General features: G+C 39.3%; 2 protein-coding genes across 3 annotated transcripts in view; one reads left to right on the top strand and one right to left on the bottom strand.

The window, feature by feature from the left end:
* fkbp1b (FKBP prolyl isomerase 1B) overlaps nucleotides 1-7,960 on the top strand; it is a 13,840-nt gene extending 5,880 nt beyond the window's left edge. The window contains exons 3-4 of the mRNA XM_014020072.1: nucleotides 5,882-5,994; nucleotides 7,227-7,960. Of these exons, the coding sequence (XP_013875526.1) occupies nucleotides 5,882-5,994; nucleotides 7,227-7,355 (242 nt within the window). The 3' untranslated portion in view covers nucleotides 7,356-7,960. The remainder of the gene's footprint in view (nucleotides 1-5,881; nucleotides 5,995-7,226) is intronic.
* A 1,848-nt stretch (nucleotides 7,961-9,808) lies between these two features.
* The window catches only part of LOC106525741 (THAP domain-containing protein 4), a 21,739-nt gene continuing 14,255 nt past the window's right edge, over nucleotides 9,809-17,292 (bottom strand). Inside the window, exons 2-11 of one of the 2 annotated variants that reach the window (XR_001311160.1) lie at nucleotides 15,649-15,847; nucleotides 15,448-15,552; nucleotides 14,189-14,302; nucleotides 13,459-13,536; nucleotides 13,288-13,374; nucleotides 13,095-13,208; nucleotides 12,790-12,985; nucleotides 12,429-12,576; nucleotides 10,616-10,719; nucleotides 9,809-10,290 (exon numbers count right to left, since the gene is read on the bottom strand). Coding sequence is in view for 1 of the 2 variants with exons in the window: in XM_014020070.1 (XP_013875524.1) it covers nucleotides 10,668-10,719; nucleotides 12,429-12,576; nucleotides 12,790-12,985; nucleotides 13,095-13,208; nucleotides 13,288-13,374; nucleotides 13,459-13,536; nucleotides 14,189-14,302; nucleotides 15,448-15,552; nucleotides 15,649-15,847 (1,093 nt within the window). In the remaining variant the exon portion in view is untranslated. Of the gene's footprint in view, nucleotides 10,291-10,388; nucleotides 10,720-12,428; nucleotides 12,577-12,789; nucleotides 12,986-13,094; nucleotides 13,209-13,287; nucleotides 13,375-13,458; nucleotides 13,537-14,188; nucleotides 14,303-15,447; nucleotides 15,553-15,648; nucleotides 15,848-17,292 lie in introns of those variants that run through there. The other variant, XM_014020070.1, reaches the window with a different exon arrangement.

The following is a 17,292-nucleotide window of genomic DNA, read 5'->3' as shown; positions in this document are numbered from 1 at the left end:
ATACGAAAACATTGGTGAATACCACAAATTCTCCTAAATCACTCGTACGCGCAACTTAAGAACAAATCTGTGCGAATGAACGGTTCTTACATGAGGCCCAAAATTCCAACTATTTTGGAGTTGGTGTTGTACGTACATTATGCATTTATTTAAAGTTTAATTTTCTGWAGCAAAGATTTAAGCCTTAAGATTATACCCAATAAAAATAATAATATTTTGTTCAGGCTAAAGTCAGTTAAACATCCTGTCAAGAAATAGTAATAGAGTTTAGTCCATTAGCCTGTCGAAGTCATCCAGCTGGCTCTTAGTACAAAACCACAGAGTGTAACCTCAACCCAGCCCTGCCCCTCGTGTTAGTTTTCCAGAAAGCAAAGACAAACAAAAAGAGTAAGGAGAGACATTTCCCAATACATGATGGGATTTGAAACCACTCTGTTTTCAGCGTTTAGCGTTAGAGAGCTCCCTCTTTACAGAAACACAGGTGCTCTCTTTAGCTGCCATGCCTTTTGGATCCTAATGTTCACCTCTGGGATTTTAAACATGCAGACACACACAAACGCCAGAGCAAACAGACACAAAGATACGTGTGTGAACTCTCGCTGACTCTGGTCAGAGTTGTGGCAGCCCAAATTAGTTGAGAGGTCGTTGCCACTCTGAAGGTATCGACTCTGGCYAAATTAGCAACCAAACGAGGCCCTCTCATTCCTGTTTCTGTCAGTCCCAAATGTGCGTGTGCTCGCCGAGTGGCAGCTCTAACAGCTGCAGTTCTGCTGTCCTCAGCTTGTTTCTCAGTGCACTGGACTGTCGCTGAAGGAAGAAAATGCATGCCTATCTGATACGGGTCATCATTAGGAGGAAGAAAATTAGCCCGGGTGTCATCAAAGCTGATGGCAACCCATGACAAACAGCTCTGTTAGCTTCTAGTGAAAAGAGGCACAAGATTAGAAAGAATGTGATGTCATTTCTAAATCTGATTGTCATTCTTTTTACCATGTTTGTGCTCAGGAGTTTACATCTGAACATGCTGAATCTGAGACATGAACGCTTTAGATGTGCAACATAGAAACAGTTGAGTTGYACATCAGTCTGTCCTTTTAGAAGGAACAYTGGACCTCATGGAAGAACCGTTGGTACGCACARATTTGTTCTTAAGTTGTTCTTACGAGTGATTTAGGAGAACTTGTGGCATTCACCAATGTTTTCGTATTCTAAGATTTTTTTCAGATACTAACAAAATTCACGAGTGGTCCAGACCTGTCGTATATTTTACGTGCAGTCAGTCTGCTGTTATCCAGATGGATTTTCTTCACTAATAACTTTATATTTCATTAGTTTGAAGATATTTCGAGTTGAAAATAAATCACACTCCATAATTATGTTGAAAATAGGCTATTCTGTTTGAATTAGAATTATAATTTTAAATGTAATAATGTAGACWAACRACATAAAATGGTTAAATYAAATTACATTGGCTATTAATGATGTTGTATAACACTGCAATATTAATATGAAGTTAAYTGAAGTTTGGAGACATTTTAAAATGCCTTTTTTTTCAGAAACACATCTGACCCTTGCGGCAGGGGATGGGGGGGGGTGGGTAGCAGTACGCGACTGCTCTTCTTCTGAATAAATGAAAAAGGCTAACAGTAACACAGTTGTTTACACTTGAATTAAAAATATTTGACCAAAGGAAAACCAGAGTAGGACTAGAGAGAGATGAGTATGATTTAGATTTTTATTTCTGTGACTGTATATACGACCCACAGGAGACAGCACATTAACAGCACAATTCATTCCTTTAAGCAGCTCCTTTAATTCCCCAGCTGACGCTGCTAAAAATGACATATGCTCTTTTCTCGATCTCGGAGAGCATGAGATCAATCTCCGAACTCGTAAAGTTCTTCTTTTTACTTTTCGCTGTCATTTTCATGAATGGACACTTCCTGGGATCTGAGGCAGGAAACAGCCTTATATGGTGTTTTTGGGGTAGTAATTATGCTATTCTCCTCTCTGCGTGCACAAGTAGCTGGATACGAACAGGTGGAATTCATCATGTTTACGCAGCTCATTTACACACTTTTCCTGAAAATAGAAGAGTTTGTTGAATCTGACGTGGCATGTTCGTACRAACCCTTCGTATGAACAAAAGTAAGAGAAATTTAGGATAAAAAATACGARCATGTTCTTRCATGCGGCCCATTGTCTKAAGTGRTAGTTGCTGTGGAACTAYRKWWTKTMWTYWCMWMWSYAMTGTAGATTTGTAATKAAAAATGTCAGTRTAAGGCTATAAAAGAATAAAATGKCTCAAGCCAAAAARGGTAAAAAATGTGARAACCTATCAAGTAGGGTCCTGTGRAATGGTTTTGAACAATTAAAAACTCAACTATGATAGATAGTGATTGACTCCAGCTGKTAGTTTTGTCTTTGCCAGCATAAAAATGTTTTGTTTTACAGCATTTATTGGATTGACCCATACTCAGTATAACAAGAAAGTCCAAGAAGCTCAGTGAAGGTGTAAGAAGAGATTAGCATTCTCAGGAACAACCAGGATTTCAAATCGAAGAACATTTTACCAGCTGTCAGGCATGGTGGTGGTACTGCACAAAGCTGATAGAATAATGAAGGYGAACTACTTCCAAATTCTTCAATTTGACCTTAAATCAAGAGTTAAAGAATCAAATCTGAACATAATTAGGTTTTCCAGCAAGGCAGAGATCCAAACCACACATCAGAAGAACTGGTTTGAGCTTCTGGAATGGTCTCCCTTAAATCCTGAACTCTCAATCTCATAGATTATTTGATGATTATACCTAAAAGCCAGGAAACCATTCTGCCAATAAGAGTACTCACATACCCAGTCAGAGAGGTCGAAGCTTGTTGATGGCTACAAAGTGTATGGTYAAGGTACACGATGTTTAAGGAAGTTGGACCTGCGTGGAATTGAGTGAATCTACATTAAATTCTAACTTGTGCACACATTTCATTTTCAAAACTAAACTCATTTAAACTATTGTAGTGTAGTCATTCCACCCTGAGGAAAAAAACTACAAATAAATTATTAAAAACAAACAAATGACATTCATGACATTTAAGTGTGCATGCAAACCTTTTGACCACACCTGYAAATGAAACATATCAAAAATGTATTCATTCTATTAAGTTGTGTATGTATGCACGCCTGTAGCAGCATGAAACGAGGTAACAGACTTATTTGCTAGACGGATACCTTTACACACATCTCATTTAATCTACATTTGAGCTGGTGAGGGGTGTGTATGGGGGGAAGGCGACTCGATCGGCAGCCGTTCTACACTAGGGACAACACAGGATACTGTAACCCAAGTAAAAATAACCCCACCCCTGTGTGATATGGCTTTTCTCCAGCCTCTACCAAGTGAAATCCTCTCATGAGAGGAGAGTCTGGGAGCCGACTGCAGGAAGGGACAGACCTTGCTGTGTTGTTGCAGACCCCACCCAGCCTTTAGCCATACAAAGAGTGATAACAGAGCAGTGAGACGCCACGGGCGAGGGGAAGTTGCAAAGCAGGGACTGCTAGCAACATGCACAGTATAAATGTCCAACTATGATAAATAATTAATATTTAGGTGAAATATCTGAAACCACAATGCTTATTTTAACTTATAGGAAGTTATCTTTTTAACTTTTTTATTCCTCTCCTCCTGATTTGGATCATTCACCAATGTGCACCACAATCCTAGCAGTTAGGTCGTGGTGAATGGGGATGGATGAAGAACCCATATGAGYGGGGGCCGCTTCTTAATTGGGCCCACTGCTCTCCCCAAAAGGACAGTGACCTTCCTCAGATGGACACATGCAAACACTGTGTTCTAAGACTCTCGGGATCCATAAATGGGTCCCCAAGAACTTTTTTCCTTTGACTTTTCAGAGCCAGACCGTGACCTAAATAGTGCAAAGAGGTTTCTAATAGGGATGTCCCAATCCAAATTTTTTGGCTCCCGATACAATCCGATTTCTTTAACGATTAGTCTTTCCGATACCGATTCGATAGCTTTATTTCTTTCCAAGTGACAAGGTTGCTAGTATTAAAGCGAGCCCTTCTGTTCCCACCACGAGAAACATCCAGTTTACAGATTTTAAAAGATGCAGTTTCAGCATCATTGTTTTCTTTTGAAATGTTCCCACACTGTGGACATGGTTGCATACCTGTGTGCGTCTTGACTTCTTAACGGCAGTTGTAAAGCATGATGATGCTGAAAACTGTCGCGAAAACTGGATCACATGAATAAATCCGATTCTACCAGATTTTTAAAAAATGTCCATATCTGCCACCGATCCCGATACTGAGTATCTGATCAGGACATCCCTAGTTTCTAATCCAATGCCACAGGCATCACACGGAGACATCGTCATGGAGTCCCATCACCATTTTGTGGCGGTTGAGCAGATTGTGCCCAGTTAGGACTCCAACCAGTGTATTCAAAGTTTTTCTTGTCAGGGTGATGAGAGCTTTCCCAAACCTAAATTTTGGTCCAGTAATCAGGTTCCATGCCTGTCTATATTCCTTCAGCTGCCTCCAGCAAATTGAGTGTTGACATCTAATCCAGGTCTGTAGCATTTAACTCTTCTATTTGACTCAAATCCATAAAAAGTGTTTGTTTTTTAAGCAGAGCTGAGCTGTACAATATCTCCCGTACTTCTGCAGTCTTTCAACAAGTCATAGATGTAAACCCCAAAACCTAGGATCCAATCCTTAACTGGCTTCCTGTTTGTGATCAGCGTTGGCCTCCAATTTCCGGACACCACCTTCAAACATTAAAACCACTTTCATTGCACTTGTTGCCAGAAGATATCTGCTACTTAAAGGACCTGCACCAGGTGGTATTTGCATTGGTGTGTGAACCTGAAGACTCTGTAACTGGACAGGACCCAGACTGCCGATGCTACTGGGGTTCTCGGAAATGATGGACTTGCTAAGTTTAGGGCACATGAAAGAGGAGAAGCAGTACAGTATCAACACTCATGTGACTTGATGAGGAAGACAACCAAACTTCAGTTGACACCAACTTTAAATGCCAAGTATTCACACTTGTTGAATCAGGACAGAGGCAGATAAATCAAATGATTAACACAGGGACATCCTGCAAAATGGAAATTGGTGCTTTATACTCTGTTTTATTCTATACATTTCAGTAAATGTGGAACTCACAAGAAAAACTTTGTTGTAGATAATATACTGTTTTACTATGTGCCAAACTGTGTTAGTTATTTTCAACTAAGAAATTCAGAACAAATCTTTCTATAAGTCAGACTGCTAGTAACAAAGAGATTAAATATACAGTTTAAAATGGATTCTTTCAGTTGTCTGGTTTATGCAGACACACTGGATTATCTGCTGGGTGTGGTTTTATACTTGAATTAGTCTTAGATCAGTATTAAGAAACCCGACAAACAAAAACATTCCTCTAAAACTCTGTGTTTAGTAGACTTACTTATAAGGCAATGTTTTGCATGCTTGGTTTTCAAGAGTCTGAAAGCTYTCGAGTCATCAGAGTGACAGAACAGCACTTTAGATGGGAACAGATATCTGGAACCAAATTGTTTTTCTTCCTTTCTATGTGTTCAAAAGCCATGATGTCGGTGTTCTGAAGGAGCACAATCCTTCATTGTCCTGGCTTTGTTTATCCTTTCTCTCTGTGGTCCAGATACATGCAAGTATTGGCCTACTTCACTTTAAAAATAATCTACTAAACCAGGCCAGTGTTCCCTGAGTCACATCACCTTTGTTCATCTCAGTAAATGAAGCAGGAACTGTTACCTTTTTGTATAGGACGAGAATAGTATGAATGATCTATGTTTTTCTTTTCTTTATCTCATGGTTCTGTTCATTTTTCTTCGACAGGCATGCTGCAGAACGGGAAAAAGTTCGACTCATCCCGAGACAGGAACAAACCCTTTAAGTTCAAGATTGGGCGGAGTGAGGTTATTAAGGGCTGGGAGGAAGGAGTAGCACAGGTAATGACTATTTGAGATTTCCCTCCTTGTTCAATATTACACAATGAAAAGATGATGCAACAAGTACAGCACAGAAGAACCTTTACAAATAATCATAGTTTGGTAGAGTTCCTTTAATAGGTGTGACACTTTGCTACGCTACTCTATTTTATTCTGCATGATGAGTGTAACGACTGCACTAAAAGCCACTGAGGTGTTGTTCACACCGTTGTGCTTAAACTTCTTGTGTTTTAAAACTCACCAGTCCAAATTACTTTCATGCATTGAATATCATGTTTATTACTTGCAACATATATTTAAGATTCATAAAGTTTCCATTATTGTTCATAAACAAGCAGTAATTTCCACAATAACATAAACTGTTCGTCTACCACATGTGGAACCAAAATACAAGGTCCCAAATCCTGGTTCTTGAAGCCCACTTTCAACCTTTTCTGTGCTTCAACACAMCTGATTCAAATAATTGAATTACCTACTCTGATTATCTGGAGGTGCACAAAATTGAAAATTTTGAGCTTTTCATCGTGTTATAATGTCATTCCCTCATTAAAAACACACCGGTGTGTTGCTTTGACTCATTCATGCATGTTTTAGAAGTCCTTGAATCTTGTGTGGTAGCCATTTGGAGCTGTCTAAACTCGTGCTGGGACAAAGCACCGCCTATTTGTACATAGCTCCTCCCTGGAGCTCAGTCCCCTGCCAAGCTCCAGTCCCACAGAGCACCRAAGCAATGTTGTGAAGATGTGCTGAAGTGGGAGTGTCTGAAATGGTAGGAGGTTCTTGAAGAGACAGAGGCCAATTTCAAGGTGTTTATTTTTGATACRGTATATACAGCTTTTYCATAACAACTGAAGGTAACACAGTTCCTTAATTGTGGTATGTGCCTGGAAAATACAAAATATCCCCCCTTAAAAAGACAAAATACATGCAACACCTACTGGCCTAATTAGAGTATTACATATAACAAAACAATGTTCCTACAATAACATTACAGGACGTGTATAGCAGCAGCATTTGGGGCCACCAATACTTCCTATCTGAGGGTTAAGGGGTTAATTTGAACTGACAAGGGCCTTCACTCTCCATGGGTTTTTTGGCTTTTCAAACACCAGATGTTTACTCTTATAGAAAACAGTTGTTTTTTTCTAATTGCAGTTTATGTTTATGTGTGAGGAGGAATAAAAGAAAAGAGAATCAATATACAAACCAGACATGTTTCTTTTTTGCCTCAGATGAGCCTTGGTCAGAGGGCTAAAATYACTTGCACACCAGACATGGCGTATGGAACAACAGGCCACCCTGGGGTCATCCCGCCGAACGCCACGCTTATTTTTGATGTGGAGCTGCTGAAGCTGGAGTGACCGMCTGCTCCTCAACGCAAAAACAAAAAGGTCAAGAAGGCTGTGCTCGCCACATCCTGTTCCTGCAGGGAGACCATACCTGGCTGCTGCCTTCCTACTTTCACCTGCTCACGTTTCTTATCTTTTGATTTCTAACGTCTTGTTCAGTTCAGTATTTAAAATGTAACGTCTGCTGCTTTGTTGCCATCCTGTCAGAATGGATTAATGAKCATACCCTTCAATACTTTTGACACTCAAATGTTTTAGTTTCTGTTTCTCTTTTCAGTTTCATCCCATGTAGGTTTTGTCAGAAACTCTTTAAGCAGATGAAAAAATTGCATTGCAATCTAAATGGCCTTACAGTTTAAACAGGACAGGGTATATACTGATGTTGAAGACACAACACCTCTGCTCTGTACGTGAACTGGGCATTATACCACTTCGATAAAGGCTTGTACTGGTAAATATTCTAAATCAATGTTACGCCTCAGTTTATTTTATAACCTAWATGCACATTCACTGCAAGTGTACCCTATGAAATTTACCCCAATACTGTRCAGCACCCATTAAGAGCCATTACTGACCAACTCTTGAATAAATATGGCATGTACTGTGTTGAGACCTTCGCTTCCTGTTGTTAATGTCTCTTAATGATGATTCTTATTGAAGTTTTTGACTCAATGAAAAAAGATGAGATTCTTCACAATGTAATGGATAAAAGAGCAAATAAATCAAGCGTATCCTATAGAGAACGTGTTAAAATTAACGTTAAGAAAGCATCATATTGTCATTTATCATGTCTACTTCTGACCTCAAAAAATKGTCTCAAAACATCTTAAGAAAATAGTTTACAAARTTGTTCCTCTGTAAAACTGATACCGCAGCTCAGGCCTCTACAACATTGAGTGTTTAGAAATCAATACTTGGTGCTCGTGTTTGAGATTCTAATTGTGAACAACTGAGCGCGTTTTGTTGCTGAAGGGAGTAATAAACCACACCTCGTACAGCTTCAATTAAATTATTACATGTAGTTTTGAAGTCAGCTCAGTCAAAGTGCACAGATAACACTCAGATACAATAGCTTGAAAACAAATACAGTATTTTAGAAGCATAGAAGGTTAAACTTCCTTTAGATTATGTCTTAAAAGATACTCCGCTTCCCCTCTTCCAACAATGTGACATGTTTTTGACAATAAAATTYACACTGTATTCTTAAAGCAAAACTTGTCCCTTTTTTCTTTTGAGTGGCCTAAATTCATTTACAGTTAGGTCCATATACGGTATATTTGGACACTGACAAATTTTGTCTTTTTTACATGTTTACTGAAACGTATTCAAGTTATAGTTATATAATGTACATGGACATAAAGTCCAGACATTTAGCTTTCATTTGAGGGTATCCACATTAAAATTGGATGAAGTGTTTAGGAGTTTCAAACTCCTTAACGTGCCAACCTGTTTTTAAAGGGACCAAAAGTAATTGGACAATTGACTCCAAGGCTATTTCATGGACAGGTGTGGGCAATCCCTTCATTATGTCATTCTCAATTAAGCAGAKAAAAGGCCTGGAGTTGATTTGAGGTGTGGTGCTTGCATTTGAAGGTTTTGCTGTTTAGTAAACATGCAGTCAAAGGAGCTCTCCATGCAGGTGAAACAAGCCATCCTTAAGCTGCAAAAACAAAAAAAAAACCATCCAAGAAATTGCTACAATATTAGGAGTGGCAAAATACAGTTTGGTACATCCTGAGAAAGAAAGAAAGCACTGGTGAACTCATAACTCATAAAGACTAAACTGCAGACAGAAAGGCCCACAAACAAACAGCAACTGAAAACCACCACAGTGAAGGCCTGGCCCAGCATTAAAAAGGAGGAAACAGCGTCTAGTGAAGTCCATGGGTTCAAGACTTCAGGCAGTCATTGCCAACAAAGAGTTTTCAACAGAGTACTAGAAATGCACATTTTATCTACAATTATTTAATCTGTCCTATTACTTTTGAGCCTCTGAAATGAAGTGATTGTGTTTAAAAGATGCTTTAGTTTCTCACATTTTTATGCAATCATTTTGTTCAACAACCCACTGAATCAAAGCTGAAAGTCTGAACTTCAACTGCATCTGAAGTGTTTTGTTTAAAATTCATTGTGGTAATGTCTAGAACCAAAATTAGAAAAATGTCTGTCCAAATATATATGAACTTAACTGTATAATGTTTATAAAATTGATACTTTAGTTGGTATAAGCCCATCATTACAGTAGTTATAGCAGTCTAGTCTGGAGATKAGCACCTCCAAAATGAGTCTATGGTCTTCAGTCAGAAAAGGGCGGATTGCTCTCTCCAGGTTAGTGAGGTTCTGTTTCAAGTGGAGGAGTTCAAGTATSTTGGGATTTTGTTCACAAGTGAGGGAGTGTGTCATTGACAAATTGGTTCAGCTTCAGTACTGTTTTGTGTTGATCTGTTGTGTTTAGGAAGCTGAGCTGTAAGGCGAAGCTCTCTGTTTAATGGTCAGTCTACGTTCCTACCCTCATCTATGGTCATGAAATTTGGGTAGAGACCAAAAGAACAATGTCGCAGWTGYAGGAGGTTGAAATGAGTTTTCTCTGCAGGGTAACTGGACTCTCCCTTACAGATAAGGTGAAAAGTTCAGTTATTCACTAGAGCCGCTGCTCCTCCACATCCAGAGCAGCCARTTGAGGAGGTTCATCTGGTAAGGATGCTCTTCGGACACCTCCCTAGAGAGGTGCTTCAGCCATGTCCAACTGGGAGGAGACCCCAGGAGAGACCCAGGACACACTGGAGAGACTATGGGAATGCCTTGGARTCCTCCCAGAAGATCTGGAAGAGGTGACTGTGTAAAGAAARGTCTGGACCTCCCTTTTTGATCTGCTGCCCCTGCAAACTGATTTTGGAGCAAGTGGTAGATAATGGATRGACGGGTGGTCTGYGGAGAATGAGATGACCTATAATACAAAAATAAAGTACWAGACCAGTATTTCCAAAGCAATAAAAAGATAAATCATGATTATGATGCATCATGGCAAGTTGTTTTGTAGCACTGTTTCTGTCAAGCTCATAAAGCTTTAATAACACACAGGTGTCACAGTTTAAAACTTCACAGGTTGCTTTCACACAACGTGATAAAATAAACATGTAAAAACTGACTAAATTAAACAAAGCATTATACATATGTACACAGTTCACTGTCCAAAGACTGTACAGTCCTTTTCAGCTTCTGTCACACTGACAGACTCAAGCCAAAGTTGTCAGAGATGCACTTCAGCTGACCTCGCTTTGATGACTACACCTTCAGAYGGTGTAAAAAGCCCACCACAGGTCTTCAACTAGATGAAGGAGAATGAGGTGCTGTTCCTTGGTCCCTCTCCACCCACCTTAAATCATAATATTTATGATAAATTATGTAACTGCAAAGAGTGATTTCCACATACAGATGATGTTAGTGTCGATGGTAACAAAGCATGCCAACTCGTTCCATTTATCAAAAGTGTTAATGTGCCCTAAATATTAGATACTAGGCTCGTTCACAAAACAGTTTTGTGAAACAGCCTCAAAGACAGGTCTCGTCTTTAAGCTGCTTTTGGCTGTTCATAAATCACAGATGGAGTCTAAGTCAGCTCACTTTTTCACGTTGACTGTTAAAGGGACCCCGATAAGTTGTACCATTAGACTTTATTTGATAAACATATTTTAACTATAAATAAAAACTGTAAAAATAGGTTGTTTAGTTTTTATAGTTTTTAAACTAAAAGTTTAAAAATATATTACACGGACGGGGTCATTTTATTTACATGCAAAGCATTCTGGGTAAATGACGACATGGATAGGTCCTTGGTGCGAGGCTGCTAGCGAGCTATATCCACCCTGAAGGTTAATCTTGGACAATATCTGATGATCGACTCTTTTAAATGAAACCAGAGAGCGTTGACAGAGAGGAGAAGGTAGAAATGACTCAGCCTGTAACTGAAAATATAGATGGAGGACAACAGAGCTGCTTCATGGAAGAAGAACTTCACCTTAGCCTGTTAGCTTTAGCATTAGCACTGATGCTATCACCATAAATATGTATTAGCTCAGCGCTACACGTTCTCCTCTCATCACTGAGGTCCTCCATCCACATGACAGAGAGGGGAACACAAAAATGACTGCTTGCAACTGAAAATATGGATGGAGGACCTCAGTTTAGCTTGTTTGTCGTGCTAGCGCTGAGGCTAACAGGCTAAGCTGAGGTTCTTCTTCCATGAAGCAGCTCTGTTGTCCTCCATCCATATTTTCAGTTACAGGCTGAGTCATTTCTACCTTCTCCTCTCTGTCAACACTCTCTAGAAATAGCCAATCGTCAGATATTGTCCAAGATTAACCTTCAGGGTGGATATAGCTCACTCACACTGACGACCTATCCACGTCATCATTTACCCAGAATCCTTTGCGTGTAAATAAAATGGCTCCATCCRTGTTAAAATATATTTTTAAAAATTTACAAAACTAAACAGCCTACAGTATTTTTACAGTCTTTATTTTACAGTTAAAATAWATGTTTATCAAATAAAGTCTAATGTTACAACTAATCATGGATCCCTTTAAGGCTCTGTTTMTGCCTCTCTTTCTGGCACAAACAACTTTGTAGTGCACAAAGATTAGTGTTTCACATTGGAAGTTTCATACTGGACCCTCCTTACAATTTGGTGGCAGTAATGCTCCATGAAGTTGTTTGTCAACCGCCAATAAATACCACAACAAAAAGAAAAAGAAAATAATAATAATAATAAAAAAAGCATTGAAGATGAACTTACAGTGCCCACTTTGGTGACACTGGATAAAGAAAATTTATCTTGTGGCCACACGATAATATCACGTGGTCATAAGATAAATATTGCGTGGCCACGCAATAATAATGAGTCATATCGCACTGCAGAAGGGATGACTTTGCTCCTTTTTACCACCTCAGTCTGYTCAGAAATCACAAAAAGGCAGCCAGGAGTCAGTCCTGACTTTAAGTGTTTTGTTAAAGAGCCTTGCTCAACAGCCACTTTGGAAAGTCTGGCATGCTCCGCTACAACGAACAATAAGAACCAAGTCTTACCTTCGTAGGGAGCGAGGGTCAGGCAAGGGCAAAACCCCTCGGACAAAGTCGTAGGCTTTTGGTGAATAAAGGTGCAATGTGCGTGCAAACTCCTTCTGTTTCTCTGAGTATTGATTGTGGGGTTTGTAAAACAGGTCCTCTGGAATATCTTTAAAAAAAACAGAGTCTGATTTACACATGCTGCCATTTCTTGAAATGATCATTTTTAAACCGTGTGCCTTCTGGAGTCAAATCATGTGCTTTATTGAGGGTATGGTTATTATTTGGTAAAACAGGAAATAAAGTTGTCTTTATTCAATTGTTGAAATAAGCAGGAACTACTGTGCACACATTCACTCAGCCTTAATAGTAATACACAAACCTTTAAAAGCTTCCATTTTAGCTTCCAGCTCCGTCAGCAGCTGGTTACGTTCTTTCAGTTTATTGGCGTAACATTTTGCTCTCTTTTCCCTTGCAGCTGCATTTTTCARTTCTTTTTGGAGATCATTTATTTGCTGTCGGAGGTCTTTAACGAGCTTTGCTGCGCCACGTGGACTCTCCAGAAAGTACGTGTGATCCTGCAGGTGTCAAGAAACGTTCACATTCTGATACAATGCGATAACCAGGCTTTGTACATACACATATACTGTAAATATTCATATAAACTACAGTCTAATTGCTGCTTACGTCGAGAAGGTTGGATGCATTCAGACCGACTGCAGTGACAGCACAGTCTGCAGCATCAGGCGGCGGCACTGCTGCAGCTTCAGATGCTGCTGTTTGACTTGGCTCAGTTTGTGTCTGTAGGATAAAMACACTACAGTGAAAAATCGTGCTTTCTAACACGCTGACACTGAAGCGAAGCCGTTTAACATTTAACCTGAACGTGGACAGCATCACTGCTGTCAGCGGGATCCAGCGGCGCTGCAATTTTACATCTCGAAGTTCTCCTCGGCTTAGTTTGTGTCTGTAGGATGAAGGGATGATACATCACAACGCTTTTTTAACTTGCCGACACTGAAGTGACGGTACGTGCTGTAAAATGTTTTACCTGGAGATGAGCAGGATCATTAGTGTCGGCAGCATCAGGTGGGGGCAATGCTGCAGTTTGACTTGGCTCAGTCTGAGTCTGTAGAATAAAAGTACACTGTAAAAACTTTTTGAACTCCGTGACGCTGCAATGAAAGTACAGTTGAAACTCGATGTTACAGTGTATAAAAATCAATCCTTTCATCCCCACACTGACATTAAATCATTCTAATCGTTAGTTTAGTTTAAGTCTGGTTTGCCAAATTTATTAAGATAATAMCTTTATTTGAGAAAGCCCAAATGATGTCATTGCTTTTTTTTGATAGGTTAGTAGACAACATCTGAGCACGCCTCAAATACAAGTTTTTGTATGATGTCATGGAAAAATACAAATAACACAAAAACAAAGACAAATGTATATAAACTTGTAAACTAAAACTCTTTCTCTCATTGTTTGGACGTTTAACAAAAGGGAATAACTTTGACCTAAAACAGGAAAGGTTAAGTCCACTGTCAGAGATTGTGACAAAAAAAATAGATTGACTTTTTACACACTKTATGTAAACATCTGTTTTCCGCTGTAAAGGATTTAACCTGAACATGAGTGGCGGCAGTGACTGTGGTCTGAGGCATTTGGTGGGGGTCTTGCAGTTTTTCTATGTTCTGTTTTTACCTGTTTAATTATCCAATGAAAAACGCACAGTTTAACTATCGAACACAGAAGTGAAGGTAAATGCTGTAAAAGGATGAACCTGGACACGAGCGGGGTCAGGGTCAGTACTGTCGTCAGCATCAGACGAGGGTAAAGCTGCACTTTTAGATCTTGCAGTTCGTCTCGGCCTGGGCTGTCTCGGCTCTGCCTGTGTCTGTAAAATACCAGTAATTACATTCAAATGCTTACTTTTTAAGTCACAGTCACTAAAGTGAAGTTAAACAGTGTAAAACATGTGTCAAACACAAGACCCGCGGGCCAAATGTGGCCCATGGCTGACTCCCGTGTGGCCCGCCGGGGGGGATAAAATATAAATTTAACTTAAAGGCACAGTGTGTAGGACTTTGTCAATTCTTTTAGCCGAAATAATAAAAAACATGTCTAATCATTGCAAAGACCTTGTTTTATTATTTTTACCTTATAAAAAGCTGTTTATATCTCCATGGTCGCGGGTCGCCAGTACAGGCAGCCGCCATCTTGCACCGCCATCTTGTCTACGAAGGCTCATGAAGGACAAACTGCGGTGGCGGCGTCAAAAACGGTTTTAGTTGTAATACTATAAATGTAATATTTGTTGTCYGTCATTGTAGCTGGGATAATTTTATTTATTAAAGCTCATAATCTCACCACTTGAAACATCACTAGCCCTGAAGCTGCTGGTAGACATCGTGGTTGGAATTATCAAAGGTTTTTGACACCTGAGAGACACCGTAGCAACTCCTTTGCGTTTGGAAGCGGGGGGTGGGGGTGGGGGGAGGACCAGGGAGGATGATTCAACCACTCAACCACTAGATGTCGCTGAAAACAACAAATCCTACACGCTGTGCCTTTAACATGAAATTTGTTTCTTATATCAATGGTAAACTTTAAATTTATGGTTAAACGCAACAAAATTAATTTAATAAAAATAAATGAAATAAAAATAAATTTAAAAAAAAATCCTGCCCTGAGCTGTTGGCTTGAAGTAACTGAGCAATTTAGTTGGATAGCACAGTACTAATGTTTGAATATAAACTGCTTTAAAGTCACCATCAAACATAAACTAAATCTGCCATAATGCAGCTACTCACTAGAAACTCATCAGTGAGTAAAACTCTATTAATTTTACTTTTAATAGTCAGTTTTTTAGTCAGTCATACACTTAGTTCTTATCAGTGTTTAAAAGAGGACATGTTAAAGCTCTGTTTAGTCAAAGTTAAACATGAAACATCAAAGTTCATTACAAGTGGCCCTTCGAGGGCCACCATAACGCTCATGTGGCCCTCGGTGAAAATGAGTTTGACGCCCCCTGGATCTAACCTGAGGACGAGCAGAGAGAGTGTCGCTGTTTTTGGAGGCATCAGATGCTGCAGCTTTGGACCTTGCGGTTCGTTTTGGATTAGTTTGCCTTGACTCCGTTCGTTTCTGTAGAATAAAACAGACAATACACTGAACGACTTAGCTTTTTTTTTTAACTCGCTGACACTGACATGATGTAAATGCTGTAAAAAAGGATTTAACCTTGAGATGAGCAGGGAAGTTAAATATAGTAGGCAGAGCACCCTCTCTCAGGCGAACGGTCTGTCCTGTACGGTCCATGGCGGCATCAGTGAAATGGTCGCTGCACAGCAGGGACCATTTAGACGGCAGGCTGTCACTTCTCCGGCAAGCCTTCACCCACTGCTTGTATCTGTCTGGTTCCCTGCCTTGTTTTGGGAAACTGGAAATGATTAAAAGCCAGATTAATTTGTGTGTGGAGCATGGCTTTGTAAACTGAGATCAGAACAGCAGTGAAACACGCTTTCCTGCGTGAGAGGTATCTTGGGGGTCCTCAAAAAATTCCACCAAATTGTTAATTTGTTTTTTATTTTTTAAAATGCATGGAGAACAATGAACCAATAAAACAAACATAACAAACTTAATAAAATATATATTCCCATGGCATTTAGGGGTTGAAATGACAATAAATTATCTTTTAAAACAGCATTTGTTTTATGAGGGGGTCCCTGGAGTTTTTTCGCCTTTGTAAGGGGTCCCCAGACCCAAATASCTTGAGAACCTCTGGTCTAGATGTTAGCTACAGACTTGTTTTTAACCAACACATCTGTATCAGCGACATTTGAATTTTGACATTTGGAGCAGGTGTTACTGACACAACATTTGTGAAAATGCTCTTTGTGCCCCCAAGTCTGTCCCGCTTAGTTCTGGGGGGAAAAATCTGCTGAAACTGCGTAAAGTGAATCTACATATTTACTATCTAAATATTACAATAGTAGGTAACTTATCACTGTAGCACACTTTTTTTTTACAAACTATTTCTTGACAGCTTAGGCCGGTGATCTTCGATTAAAATTCAGCAAGTTCTGCTTCAGAAAAACCTTCTCTAGGAAAGAGTCCAGAATACACATTGTGAGTCAAAAGTGTCAGGACATCTTTTTATTTCTGAAACAAAAGGGGAAATGGCAAATCTGAATACAAAAACAGGCGAGGGGGTCTATTTTTGGAAAAACTTGTCCTTGATCCAATATGGCAGCTGTCAAGATGACAGCCATGTTGCAGATGGCGTAAACGATAGGCCCCCTCACCCATTACCTGCTGCGGTATTTCCCCTTTTCTTTCTGAAATTAAAGAGGTGTCCTGAAACTTTTGACTCACCCTAAAATATTTGACTTATCTTTAGTAGCAGCAAAAAACTAAGTGTGGTTATACTTTCAGACAGTTGGATTTTTCTAAGCTTTCATTAACATTAAAATGCAGCTGTTTGTCTGTGTGGTTTATCTGGTGGTGACAGTAACCAAAAAACATTTACCAATGTGGTAGTATTTTTATTTATTAGTTTCAGAATAAAAATACAACAAAAATTTCACATGCATTGTGTTTGTTCAGTAAGTCCATTTTGTCAGTTGCTACCACTATAAACTAAATGTGTTAAAGAAATTTAAAGCTATAGCTACAGTGGGGAGAAAAAGTATTTGATACACTGTTGATTTTTCAGGTTTTCCCACTTGCAAAGCTTGTAGATGACTGTAATTTTTATCATAGGTACTCTTCAACTGTGAGTGATGGAATCTAAAACAAAAATCCAGAAAAATACAATGTATGATTTTTTAATAATTAATTTCCATTTTATTGTGTGAAATAAGTATTTGATCATCTATGAACCAG

The sequence above is a fragment of the Austrofundulus limnaeus genome, unplaced genomic scaffold (assembly GCF_001266775.1).
Source record: "Austrofundulus limnaeus strain Quisiro unplaced genomic scaffold, Austrofundulus_limnaeus-1.0 Scaffold239, whole genome shotgun sequence".
Lineage (NCBI taxonomy): Eukaryota > Metazoa > Chordata > Actinopteri > Cyprinodontiformes > Rivulidae > Austrofundulus > Austrofundulus limnaeus.
The sequence above is the reverse complement of the archived record's forward strand: the minus strand, read 5'-3'. Positions and strand labels throughout refer to the sequence as shown.